This window comes from Diadema antillarum, unplaced genomic scaffold (assembly GCF_040938485.1).
Source record: "Diadema antillarum isolate AM-2024a unplaced genomic scaffold, OU_Dant_1.0 scf00000133, whole genome shotgun sequence".
Taxonomy (NCBI): domain Eukaryota; kingdom Metazoa; phylum Echinodermata; class Echinoidea; order Diadematoida; family Diadematidae; genus Diadema; species Diadema antillarum.
Window position 1 is genome coordinate 104,083 of NW_027271022.1, and position 14,239 is coordinate 118,321.

The window sequence follows — 14,239 nt, forward strand, 5'->3', positions numbered from 1 at the left end:
TGCGAGTTTCATCCATAGTTTAGGGTTTCATCCTTTTTTGTTGCCTGATGAAATATTCTCCTTAACTTCTCTCTGACGTCATAGCCATGGATGGCATTGGGGTTAAATGTGATTTGTATACCCCGGTTATGAATTGCCTTGTACAGAATGAAAACAAAATCCAACTTGGCATAAGAAAATTAGCAGATGTAGAACTCCTTGTAAAAAAAAAAGAAAAAAAAGGAAAAAGAGATATACTGGCATTACTTATTTCAGATGGAGGACTTGCGTATATTCACACGATTCATAAGCTGAAACGCAGTTTATGATTTCTGACGTTTCTGATGTGTAATTGAACAATAGAAGAGTCATCACTTTCTTTACTTATCATTTTGTTTGCTATGCTAATCTTGAGCACTTTCTGTCCCCCTCCCTCCCAACATCCTGTACAAATCCACGTTCAGATATTTTGTCCAGTATAAAGTCGGTTCTTGGTAAAGCCCGGCTCCTCCCCCTCTTCCATACTTCTGATGAGACATCATGCAACTTGTGCAAACTTGGCCCTTTTGAGCCTTATCCTGGTTTGTGCACATCTTTATGTTTATTGTTTATTGTTGCCCACTCATGAGCTGCATCTTATTTTTTCTGGTCTGAAGAAAGACATGACATTGAATTGGAGACTCAGATCGTCATTAACAGGTGATTATTCGATACGCCTCATTATGTTCCCTGATGTTGCAAAGCAAGCAATAGAAAAAGGAAAGGCAACATCTCACAAAAACACATCCGAAAAAAGAAGGACACCAAGGAGCACCTCTAAACTAACCATCATAATAGGAAGTTACTTAGTAGTAAGGCAGCAGGATTCCTAAATGGATAAAGAGAGAGAGAGAGAGAGAGAGAGAGAGAGAGGGAGAGAGAGAGAGAGAGAGGGAGAGGGAGGGAGGAGAGGGAGACTCTTGGGGGGGCACTTCAAAGAGGATAATGGGTTCGCAGTCAGTAAATGTGAGGGAAACCTCTCGGAGCTCAGGCCAGGCAGCATATCACAACAACAACAACAACAACCCAAAAAAAAAAGAAAAAGGAAAAACTGAATACCGTCCGGTAAATGAATGGGTGGATAATTGATTAATGACTGAAAGTATGCAAAAATGATCGACTTGAGAATGAACAAATATAGGCCTGGATTTAGTGGTAATCAACTGAATACACAGTTCAAAGTATGGATAAAATGTATTATATTCAATGAACCAAAAGATGCAGATTGTAATCGCGATATCCCGATGAGATTGATAAAAGTGAATTAAATCAAAACTTTTTTTTTTTGGAAGTACCTCAGTATATTTCATCTATCCACGTATGTATAGGCTTATTTATATTACACTTGGATGGCCGGGTATGCTCACTTTTTTCTCATTTTGTTCCCCCCCCCCCCCCCACAAAGGTAGCTTTCCCATCCTTGGTCGAATTGTGCAACGGAAGTGTAATACGACAGATTACAATCACCATTATAGTAGGCGTTGAGTGACATATTCTGCTGTTAAAAGCGTGACTTTCTTGAAGACTACATGCCGCTCTACTCGCACCATATAAATGTACAAACTTACATGTCATACATATTATCGCTGTATCTCGCGTACAGCTGGAGAGTTTGATGGTAAGCTCCATTTTTAAATATTTTAATTATATAAATCCCCTAAACTGCATGCTGAAGGCCATTTTAGTTACATTTTTGTCCTTTTGTTATTAAGAACAAGTATTTAAGTGAAAACCCATACTATTTCACTCAAACACATTTAATTTTATCAAACCAGAGCAGAAAAAGTAAGTTTCATCATAAATTGAAATTTTACAGCCGAAAAAGATGTCAACATGCGTTTTTTAACAGAGTAACACAGTAAAATCAATATATGGGACTACGCGACATTGATTACATGACGCACAATTATGCAAATATCTCAGCAGTAAAAAGAAATAAACACCTGAATTTCTTGTTTTAGTGTCCTAATATATCAATGTACAAACTTAGGTAGAAAATTTTAAACAAATATCATAATTTTCCATATTTTTTACAATTATGGTATTTTCCAATATGACAAGAAACGTTGTAGTTCAAATTTTTAATCTATCCTCTTCAAAATGAGGTATAACATCACATAAACACTATATTCAATAATTTCCAAAATATTTATGTGGCCCTAAAACTAAAATTGCCAAAAATACCCTCAGCAGTTTACGGGGTAATTACTAAGTTCATCATCAGCAGATAGAGCAAAATAAAACCTTTCCATTGATACTAATTCACTTGTTGCATACCAAGTAATGTTCTTGAAGTTATGATAAAAAAAAATAACCAAATTTTCTCATTCTTTTCTATGTTTTTCGTATATAAATAAATCTGTATCACTGTATCTCAAATTGACAAGAATGGAGTTTGGTGCAGGTTGTAATTACCTTCTGCCATCAAACCCATCATCGTAACAATGTTTTGCAAACTGATCCAAGCAAGATTTCATCACCCTGCCATTTTTGTTTTGTTTGTTTGTTTGTTTACCTGGATCATGAAACTGCAGCGCCGCGTACGGTACGCAGCCGGCCTAGCCATGCCAGCGAGCGAGAACCACAGAACTCTTTAGAGTTCTGTAGAGTTCTGTGGCGAGAACGTTGGCTGGAGCATGCAGCAGATCGAACATAAACAGTCACCGTGATAAACAAGTGTGATATTGATAGACGGGACTACTGTGGATGAAAAAGAATCTATGTTTAGAGACGACGCTCTGAGCTAAGGGCGCATGGTGAACAAGCAGACCAGAGTGGACGATGTACAACTTTGCCGGGGAGAGAGGTAGCTGTGATCTCGTATTTAGCTATTTTTCTGCAAAGACGATTTGGTGACCTTGATTTAGAAACTCGGTAGATTCTACTTTACTTTAGTCCCACCTGTTCTTATCCATGTAGGGTCTGTAGCTCAATGCCATTACTACGTAAATTTTGCATTTTTAGACACGTGCTGTGGATCTTACCGGAGTGTCAAGAGTCAAGATTTGTAGAAGTTAGTTAATTAAGTTTAGTTCCTTTTTTTACCTTTTTGTGATGATCCCATATAAGACTCAGACTCATTGTAATGACTAATGTTATTGCGTGAAATGCAATGACGTCAGATAACCATTCTGAACTAAGATAAGAACTATGTAATTTAATATCGATCTCATAGTCATATCTCCCTCTTCAAAAAAAAATTTGAAGACCTTGATCATGATTGCCATTATCATCATAATTTTGGTGATAGTTTATACCAGGCACTTGTACAAGACCTAAGTTTACTTGTAATTTTATAAGCTGTAAATTTACTGAGTTATATCAGCAAAGCAATGTTTTTAATTCATCTAGTAATCATTTAGAAAGATGATCAACATATAACATTTAAACATATTTCATCAATCAAAGCAGTGCCAGTGGTGTCGCTCAGCTGCAAAATTTGTCTTGTCATGTTTGTTAATTTGCACTGTACCGACTTCCACTGCTGGGCTATGTAGACGCGCTGTCCCTCATGCATACAGTTGTAGGACTTTAAAATCCCATTTCAGACAAACAAAGATCTGAGAATAATTTTTTACATTGAAACAGACACACATCATTCATCAGAGAGACAAATCGGATCCCCAACGTATACGTAGTGGTATGTATGGCTGACCTACTCGTCAGTTGACTAATAGAGCTGATATTCACAGAAAAAGATACGGAGACTGAATGTACACCAAAATGAAATAAAGTATTGCATATCGTCTCTTTTTCCTCATACAGTGTATGCCATGTGCTGTTAGTGTTAGTATCACTAGAGATAGCCTGGCATCATTCTTGACAAGATTTTTTCCTCTCTGGCAATAAATCCCAATAATCTAATGACTCAGAAGTATATGCACTGCACTTATCTCGAAGGAGATGCGCCCAAAATGAGATGGCAATTATTTTTAGAAAGGTATGTTGAAGTCACTGACAGCAACTATTCGAGCTTGAGTCAAAATGGTCAATGATAAGTTGTGAACACATACTGTGTGGTTACCTACAAAGTTTAACAGCACAACAATGAGAAATACTTGCATAAAAAGAAGGAAATACTGTTTACTGATAACAGGTTTGAAACAAAAGATGGTTGAGAATGAAGAACACAAAATACATTAAAGATAATGATTTAGAGTATCCATATACTGTGTGAAATGCATTTTACTGTGGATACGTGTATATGTCATTGATTCTTTCAGCAGTATGCAGGTGTGCTGTGAATGATGATAAGTCAGTATGAAGCTGTACATCCATCAAAGAAGTTTCAGTGGTGAGTATGCAATCTAAATATGAGTACAAATAATATAGGTATAATATAAAATACAGCAACCATACAGGACAGTTCTCAATTTCATACTCAGTCTGAGGTGGTTTAAAGGAATTGTAAGCCTTTTTCTTTTGTGGATATAACGTACTGATACATTAATACATTGTACATGAAATATTTTGTTTGGAGGGACATAAGAGAGAATCTCCTACAGAGTTACCATGAATGAAATTGATAATCTCATATCGGCAAGTCTATGAGAGTGTAAACTAATGCTAATGACAAGATGCATAATATTATTAAGTAGTTGTCTCGTTAAAGCATTTTGATGTCCTGATAGGGCCGTAGCTTGACTTCCTGGTTGTACATATGACCCCTACATTGTATTCACATTTCTTTTGTTTCCAAATTACTAAAATATTGTATGCATGTATCTAGAAACACAAAATTGTAGGGTCTGTAGTGACATACCCAGTAATGTCTTCCTGTAGCAACTGATTGACAAATTGTCCTCTGTGTATATCAGCTTGGTGTATATTGACATTTATAAATAAACACAAATTATTTGGTTTTTTAGTAGTAGCCATGATAAGTAGCCTGCATGTACATTGATAGGGTAATTTGTCAATCGTTTGCAATCAAAAAGCTCAATACGAGAATCATTAATTTGAATAAATACATTGTACTGAATCATCATCGGCTATTGGGCAGAAGTTTGGTAGTCCAAATGATTTGATGCCTGTCTAGCAATCAGGAGGAGTGGGTTTGAGTCCAACTTGAGTATGTAAAGCTCATACATATCTATTTGTATACATACATATGTCTTTTAAAAAAATATATAAATCTTGGCTACTACTGAAACACTGAACAATCAGGTGTTTATCCAAACACATTTTTCATTCTTGAAATTTCTTGCTTCCCACAACATACAGGTGCGGTTGTAGGCATAAGTGTGTTTAGCGTCAGTCAAAGGAATAGTGCATGCAGTGTCTGATTTCATTATTAATACCATGTTTCTCTGCAAAGATAAATTTGTTTTTTTTTCTTTTATTTCTTCTCATTTCATCCCTCACTTTCTCTCGTTCTCTCTTTCCCACTCCACATGTATACAGAGGAACTAGTCATTATCAATCCAAATGACTTCCCATCTATCAAGATTGGTGATTTCCTGGAAATATTCCATCCAGATGAAAAACAAAGGTATGTCTTGAAATGATTATAATAAATGACTTCTCACATAAAACATAGAGGACTGTAAGGGTTTAAATGCATTTTTAAAATAGATTATTTGGTGTATAGTGCTGATGTTTTTTTTTTCTTTGTGTTATTTCAGTGCACTCCTTTTATAACAAAAAACAGTTGTAACAAAGCTATTGTTACACCTAAGTGAAAATTAAGGTCCCCAAATGATTATCTATCTATATATATATATATATGCTTCATTGTCCCCGCCGAACGAGTTCGTGCAGGGGACTATGAAACGGGCTCCGTACGTGTGTGTGTCCGTGTGTCCGTCCGTCCGTCCGTGTGTCCGTCCGTCTCTGTGTGCGTCCGTGTGTGATCAAAATGTTCAAAATGCTACTCCTTCGCCATTTCTAACCCGATTTTGATTCTGTTTGCTTTATATGATAGCACTACATGAGAGCTTTGAAACTTGTATACAGAATTTCAGTTGTGACCTTTGACCTTGACCTTTGACCTATATTGTACATTTTGTTTCAAAATGCTACTCCTTCGCCATTTCTAACCCGATTTTGATTCTGTTTGCTTTATATGATGGCACTAGGTGAGGGCTTCAAAACTTCTACACAGAATTTTGACCTTTGACTTCTTTGACCTTTGACCTTGATTTTTGACCTATATTGTACATTTTGCTACAAAATGCTACTCCTTCGCATTTGTAACCCGATTTCAATTCCGTTTGCTTTATGTGATGGCACTAGGTGAGGGCTTCAAAACTTCTACACAGAATTTTGACCTTTGACTTCTGTGACCTTTGACCTTGATTTTTGACCTGTATTGTACATTTTGCTACCAAATGCTACTCCTTCGCCATTTCTAACCCGATTTCGATTCCGTTTGCTTTATGTGATGGCACTAGGTGAGGGCTTCAAAACTTCTACACAGAATTTTGACCTTTGACTTCTTTGACCTTTGACCTTGATTTTTTTACCTATATTGTACATTGGCTACAAAATGCTACTCCTTCGCCATTTCTAACCCGATTTCGATTCCGTTTGTTTTATGTGATGGCACTAGGTGAGGGCATTGTGCAAAAATGAATAAAGATAGATAAACTTTGCAATAGACAGTGTTAAGGTGGAGTTTACATTCTTTCTCTTTTTGCTTTCCCATCATTTTGAATCACACACAGCCATCTTCTTGCACAAGTCCAGACTCTGAGTGTGGAGCTTCCACAAAAGGGTGAGTCTAGATACTTCTCTTCATATCACAAACAATGGAGATTTATGAGGCAGTGACTTCACATATGTGATTGTATATACATGTAGTACAACTTAACCTGTTCCTCATGGGAACCTGGTGGCCTGTGTATTATGTCTATGGGGGTTTCAGAATTCAGTAGGGAACAGGTTAATAGGGGCGAAAAAAGAAATTGAAAACTTTTGTAAATGCAGTAGCCACAGAAGACAAATCATAATTTGAGTAAGATGCAAAGTTGCCTGAAACTCTTAGATAGTGTCGGTGCAACATTCTGTATGTCTTCATATTCTGTGGTACAGACAAGCATGCAAACACATTCTGCATATACATTGTAGATTGTTTGTCTGTCTACATTTGTATAAGAAATGCTGATATTAATTTAAAAGAATTTACATTTATACAATGTATTAATGCATTTACATTCTCGATAAGGACACATTTTGGGATTGGAAACTGCATGATGCTCTAATATTCTATCTCGTGGAATTTTCACACCTGGTACATGATAGGAGTGATCAGCGTAGAGCAGGGCGTGGCCTCTCTCTTCCAACTGCGGGCCTACCAGACAGTGACAGTCAACAGAGTGCCACCGGACAGCCAGGATGTAGCCCTTGATCTGGTGGAGTTGGTCTTCAAGGACCAGTACATCAGCAGGAGTGACATGTGGAGACTCAAGAACAGCATGGTATAGAGAAGATAGTCCTTGAAGCAAGAAATACTCTTCAAAAAGTTCAATTCCTGAAGTTGTTTACCGATAGTTCCATTATACATTTTTCAATTTAGCCTGTAGTATGTTTGATTTTGATTATTTATTTATTTATTTTTTATTTGAAAATGAGAGTTGTCAAAGCTTTGAGTGTCTTTCATGTTCAAGCTTAAAAAAACCCAACAAAAAACCAGCATATGGTAAAGCCGTGATTGTTTTTAAAACTCTACAATTATATACTTTGTAATAGAAAGAACATAATTTCAGCAGAAGGTGTCTTAATTTTGTTCTTAAGGTTTGCAACAGAAGTTCAATATCTGTTCCTGTCACTTGTCACTTGTCACTGTTAATTGCTTGGAAAATGAATTAGTAGTCTTCTTTTCTTGAAATCTGAACCCCTCAAGTTTCAGCATAGAAGTGTGTGTGTTTGTTTGTGTGTGTGTATGTATGTGTATGTGCATTTAACTTTTGTTTTTGTTTTTTGTTTCCCTGTGTTTCCATCTGGTAGATTGATACTTGTCTACATATCCAGCAAAAAGTGGAGCAGTGTGGTATCAGGGCCCAGATCCAGGAACTATGGTCCCGTGGTGGGACCGTGTCCTGTGGGGTCGTAAACGCCGACACCCGGTTCGCCTTTCGCTCCTCCACGGCCATGGTGTTCCTCTTCATCCAGATGAGCTCAGAGATGTGGGACTTTGACACCTGTGGTGAGACCTTATGGCTTTTGTACCTCATTCTGTCCTGAAAATTTTCCCTCATCATAGCCTTGACCCTGTCAGGATAACTACTACTAAACACCATTGAAATCTCACACAGTTTGGTTTCTAGTAGTAATGATTAAATTAATTTGGAGCCCTTTATTCTTTTCACTCTTAAAGGGGATGGCTAGTAACCGAACAGTGGGAACCAGTGGGAATGCTGGGAGATGATTGTTCCAATTCTTGTGGGATTCATTTAAGAGTACATTATATATCTATTGTTGTGTGAAAATTATTTGCTTCAGAACGGTCTCACATTCAAGTAATGTTCAGTTTAATGCCCCGTCACTGTACAGGCATGCTAGCCTGGAACCATTAAACTGCACATTACTTGAATATGAGACCATTCTGAAGCAAATAATTTTGACACAACAATAGATATATAATGTACTCTTAAATGAATCCCACAAGAATTGGAGCAATCATCCTCCAGCATTCCCACTGATTCCCACTGATCAGTAACTAGCCATCCCCTTTAAAATGTTTTGTTTTTGGTGTGCAAATTATGCAATGCGTTGTGCAAAAAAAGAAAAGAAAAAGAAAAAGAGAAAATGATAATGGGTTAATCTGCAACCAGTTGTGAACAGATGACCAATTGTAGAAGCTGAAATCTACCTCTTTTCTTGTATATTCTTAATATCTTGGTTTCCTCCAGTGCTTGTTTTGTGTAGCAGAGTGTGCAAATGAGAAGCTGCATTTTTTCTGTTATTAGTGCACAGTTGTATTCATAATTTTGCACACATGAATGCATCAGTTTGCTTCCAGAAGTGAATTTTCAACCCCTCATTGACGATGCCTGAAGCGTGATCCGTCCAGTTTGGCAGACCCTTCTGTGTGTCAGTGTTGTTGTTGTTTTTTTTCTTTTTTACACAAGAACCGAAAACACAATAAGCCTTTCATAAGATATGGTATGAGGTGAAAGTAAGACACATTTTTGGGAAAATTTAGCCAAGTTCAAAGGTCATAAGGTTATAAGTCATAGGAAAATCCTTACAGGTCACCCTAATCAACAGAGCTCAAAAAAGATAATTCTGTATCATTTAGAAAATGATGATATGGCCACTGTATGACCCACCATGATACTTATGTGATATTTGGCCCAACATGGTGAAGGTTAGGATTGAAGGTCAAGATGTAAGGTGAAAGTTTACCCATTGCACATTGATGTCAAGTGTAGCAGTGCATGTCAAACCAGGTCGCTAAAATAAAATACTTCACAGAGGACAGGGCAAGGAATGGTAGCTGAAGTGTGATGGAAGGTACCTGTTCTACATGCACCTGTATGTGTCGATTTGGTGAATGCATTTTCCTTTGTGTTCAGAAAGATGCTAGGAGATGATATTACTTTGCAAAGAGAAGGTTCAAAATGGCTATTGTTTACTGATCGATTGCCTGCCACATCTGCACATCTGATCATTGCTTTCACAGGTGACTTGTACATGGAGAAGGCAGTGACTGGATTTCTGACGGAGCTCTTCACAAGGTGGAAAGAGAGGAATTCAAACCATGAGTTCAGCATCATTCTCTTCTCCAGAACCTACTTTGAGGCTGATTCTGTTGGTATGTGTTATTGTGTTTGTGTGCGTGTCTTTGTTTTTACTGATCAATGTCAAATAAAAGGAATTTTTACGAAGGGGAAAATGCAGGAGACTACTCATTTGTAAGCCTTTGCTGGTAAGAAAGTACTATTGAGTGGAACCAGAAGATACTGATTGTCCAGGAATTATTTATGCTTTATTTGTCCTCTTACTTGCTAGATGGTATATAATGTCATATGCTGGTGGGATTGTTCTTGTCTGTAAAATCCATATTTGTGCTCGCTCTTATTTTTTGTTGTTGTTGTTGCCATTTTTCGTTTAGATGACTTTCCTCCAGAGATGCGACCCAGGCTCCATGTCCATGAAGATGGGAGATATTATGAGGATTACTACAGGCAAGTTTTCCTTTTTTCCTCCATTAACATTATCTGTTACCATGTATAATATTGTGTAATAAGTGATCTGAAGAGGACATTTTCAAGTTACAAAGAGCATGTGGTTTTATTGCCACTGATTGACAAATTGCTCAACATTGATGTAAAAAGTACCAAATATCCAGTGCTTTAGTAGCAGTCCTGATAGACATTAATCACTAAAAAAGAAAGAAAAAAAAAAGAAACCCACTTGATATTTGGTGCATATTCACATCAATGATGTATGGCAATTTTGTCAATCAGTTGCAATAAAATCAATGTGATTCAAGAATTCATCAATCTAAATGAGCATGTGGTTTGCTGATGAGAACAACAAACTTGCTCAGGATATTTCACACCACGGAATTATTATTGTCCCCGCCGAACGAGTTCGAGCAGGGGACTATGAAACGGGCTCCGTACGTGTGTGTGTCCGTGTGTCCGTCCGTCCGTCCGTCCGTCCGTGTGTCCGTGTGTGCGTCCGTGTGTGCGTCCGTGTGTGATCAAAATCTTCAATTTGCTACTTCTCTGTCATTTACGAGCCAATTTTGATTCTGTTTGCTTTATATGATAGCACTACATGGGAGCTTTGAAACTTCTACACAGAATTTCAGTCGTGACCTTTGACCTTGACCTTTGACCTATATTGTACATTTTGCTAAAAATGCTACTCCTTCGCCATTTCTAACCCGATTTCGATTCCGTTTGCTTTATGTGATGGCACTAGGTGAGGGCTTCAAAACTTCTACACAGAATTTTGACCTTTGACTTCTTTGACCTTTGACCTTGATTTTTGACCTGTATTGTACATTTTGCTACAAAATGCTACTCCTTCGCCATTTCTAACCCGATTTCGATTCCGTTTGCTTTGTGATGGCACTAGGTGAGGGCTTCAAAACTTCTACACAGAATTTTGACCTTTGACTTCTTTGACCTTTGACCTTGATTTTTGACCTGTATTGTTCATTTTGCTACAAAATGCTACTCCTTCGCCATTTCTAACCCGATTTCACTTCTGTTTGCTTTATGTGATGGCACTAGGTGAGGGCTTCAAAACTTCTTCACAGAATTTTGACCTTTGACTTCTTTGACCTCTGACCTTGATTTTTTACCTATATTGTTGTACATTGGCTACAAAATGCTACTCCTTCGCCATTTCTAACCCGATTTCGATTCTGTTTCCTTTATGTGATGGCACTAGGTGAGGGCTTCAAAACTTCTACACAGAATTTTGACCTTTGACTTCTTTGACCTTTGACCTTGATTTTTACCTATATTGTACATTTTGCTACTAAATGCTACTTCCGGCGGGGACATATATTACGCACCGCGTAATTTCTACTTTTCCTTGTTATTATTGTTTTTATCATCTCCATTTAATAGAGTGTTTGCAAGAAATGAGAGAAGAGAAGACTGGATGCAGATCCTTGCTCCCCTCAAAGTCACCATGCAGAGCTATGCAAAAGACATCAAGGACTGGCAGAGAAGAGGTGATTTCTCACTCTGATTTCAGCAGCCATAGTGTGTGCATAGGCAATGTTTCCAATAGTATGTCATGCACTAATAGTGACTGCTGCATCAAAGTAGTAGATGCCAGTATTCACAGGAGATACATGTGTACACATTCTACACAGCAGTAAGGAATGTGGGCTGATCCATCAAGTTACATGAGATGTGTATATTATGAATGCCTTTTATATGGATCTATCTGAAATTTATGTATATTGTTGAATTATATTGTTTACTACACATGTGGAGTCTTTAAAAACTAGATTTGAAATGCATCAGAATGGTTCATTAAATTATCAGAACTAATGCTACACACATGTGAAATGAAAGTAATTTGTATTACAAAATTCAGGATAGTGTAATGACTTTGTTTCATCTTTTGATTAGACATTCTTTCAGTATACTGAATGTTTTTCTGTGTGATTATTAGTGAATGCCTGTTTTATAAAGATGTGTGCAATTATTGTATGTGTCAACAAATTCAGTTGTTATGGCAACAGCCAGGAAACAACAGATCCACTGTAAACCTTTGGGAGCAGTGATTTCAAAAATGTTCAAGGTATCACATTTGATGCATACATGTGTGTGTAGGTCAGTTGTATCACAAAACACCCTACCATATAAATTTTTTTTTGCAATAAAGCCTAAAATATAAGGAGATATCACTATTTTTTCTCATTAAACCATAACTGTATACAGTTTAGTCTGGATACATTTTTATAACTATTGTTCACATTTTTTATATTTGATAAAACTTAACATTGATTATGCTGATTCAAATTTTTACATTGGTTGTTTCTGTCCCTAACTCACATTTTAGAACTATTTTAAAGCTCTAATGCTGGGTTTTTGTTTCATCTGCAAATGGTAAATTATGCCTTTAACTCCTTGCTGCTGTAACTGTATGTATTGCAACTTAGGATGATTAAATACATCTTTGTGATCAAACAGGCTCCAGGCTCAGTGTGGCCTTGACCCACAGGGACATTAAGAACTGCAGGCATGCTTGTCAGATTGTTCCATTGCTCATGTGCCGTGAGGGTCATCATTACCCCATTGTACTGCTCTCTCCTTTTACAGCGGGCTGTGTCTTGAAAGGTCAGAACTCAAACTCCTGTCAGGGGAACGTGCTGGAAGCGATCAATCTCAGCCTGAATGGTAAGAAGGGGGCAGGCCGCCAGCCGACGCCTTCCCAGCTCACTTTGCAATGATCTCATGTGTGCCTCACATGTCTAATGTTGCACCTGTAGGCAGTTAAATAATAAACCATTTGGCTTCAGTTAAATGTGATTCCCTTAGGGCTAATGCATTGCAGACATATTTCCGCGAAGAATAGGTTGATTGGGTGCCTTCCGATAAGCCAGTTTGGGGTTCCACTTTAAGCATGAGCAGAAAAAAAGTAATTTGTACCAACAAGACATGTTGGTACAAATATTGACTACATTGTACTGAGCACTGCATTACTGAGCACTACATTCTACTATGTACTGACTACATACACATTGTGTCTCCACAAACCTTCCTCCCTCAAGACATTTTGGTTTTTGAATTCACAGAGATGAGCATATGATTTTCAAGTAATCCTTGTAGCGATGCTTGCCACCACATCCACATGACAGCAAAAGTGGTGTTCGGCCATATAAAAAAAAATAGATTGTAAATTAGTACATTCAATGCATAATAATGAAATGGCTGCTTTCCAAAGTGCTAATTGATGGATCATTCTCGCCACCTGGTCCACACAAGTTCATCCTTTGTTTGAACATGGCTAATGAATTCCATAAATTGAAACATCAGGCAAGCTTATGCCTTCTGTTGCCTGGAAAACTAGTGGAGTGCCTAATCAACTGAGAAAGAAAAAAGGTTATTGGTACCATGTGCACATGAGCTAACCCTGAACAGGCTTATTACAAGTTGTGCACTTTGGGAGTCAGTTTTGCTTTCATCATTTTATATTTAAAAGAGCACAACAAGAGTATGAGCAACATGAATAATGAACACCTCTGGATTTTCCTTGGTAAGATATTGTATACTCCATATATTTTTTGATTTTTATGCCTCTGCCACGAAGTGTCGCAGGAGGCATTTTCGGGTTGTCCGTAGTCAATTTTGCGGACCGCATAACTAAAAAACTGTTTGAGGTATCCTAATAAAACTTGCCATGCATTATGGCGCAGGCATACCAGTCGCCATAGCGACATTTCTAGTTTTATTTGTGTGAATGTTGCGAGTTCTTTGCTATTCATGAATTTAACAACACACAAAAATAATTCCTGTGATACCAGGTAGAAAGCAATATGCATCCATACAGTTCCCTTTTCACTACTGTACTCCCCAATTGCAAATTTAACTGCTAACAAAGTTGTTGAGAAGTCCTGATTCACACACACACACAAATTAGACTCACAAAATACATGTATATGGTGTGTACCGTATGCGGTATACCTTGAGGATGTACATGGAGTATACTTTATGTGTGAAACAAAGGAGAAAGAAGAAATGCCCCATTTGATTGAAATGTGTCTAAATGTTATCTGTATGTCTGAACAAGTTGGAAATTATTG

At 37.5% G+C, this 14,239-nt stretch overlaps 1 protein-coding gene across 1 annotated transcript in view; it reads left to right on the forward strand.

The window, feature by feature from the left end:
- The first annotated feature begins 2,700 nt into the window (after positions 1-2,700).
- Positions 2,701-14,239, forward strand: part of LOC139720750 (GATOR1 complex protein DEPDC5-like) — a 31,175-nt gene continuing 19,636 nt past the window's right edge. The window contains exons 1-10 of the mRNA XM_071632103.1: positions 2,701-2,824; positions 4,242-4,312; positions 5,422-5,509; positions 6,684-6,733; positions 7,261-7,436; positions 7,966-8,164; positions 9,644-9,775; positions 10,076-10,148; positions 11,550-11,656; positions 12,756-12,833. Coding sequence (XP_071488204.1) covers positions 4,279-4,312; positions 5,422-5,509; positions 6,684-6,733; positions 7,261-7,436; positions 7,966-8,164; positions 9,644-9,775; positions 10,076-10,148; positions 11,550-11,656; positions 12,756-12,833 — 937 coding nt within the window. The 5' untranslated portion in view covers positions 2,701-2,824; positions 4,242-4,278. The remainder of the gene's footprint in view (positions 2,825-4,241; positions 4,313-5,421; positions 5,510-6,683; positions 6,734-7,260; positions 7,437-7,965; positions 8,165-9,643; positions 9,776-10,075; positions 10,149-11,549; positions 11,657-12,755; positions 12,834-14,239) is intronic.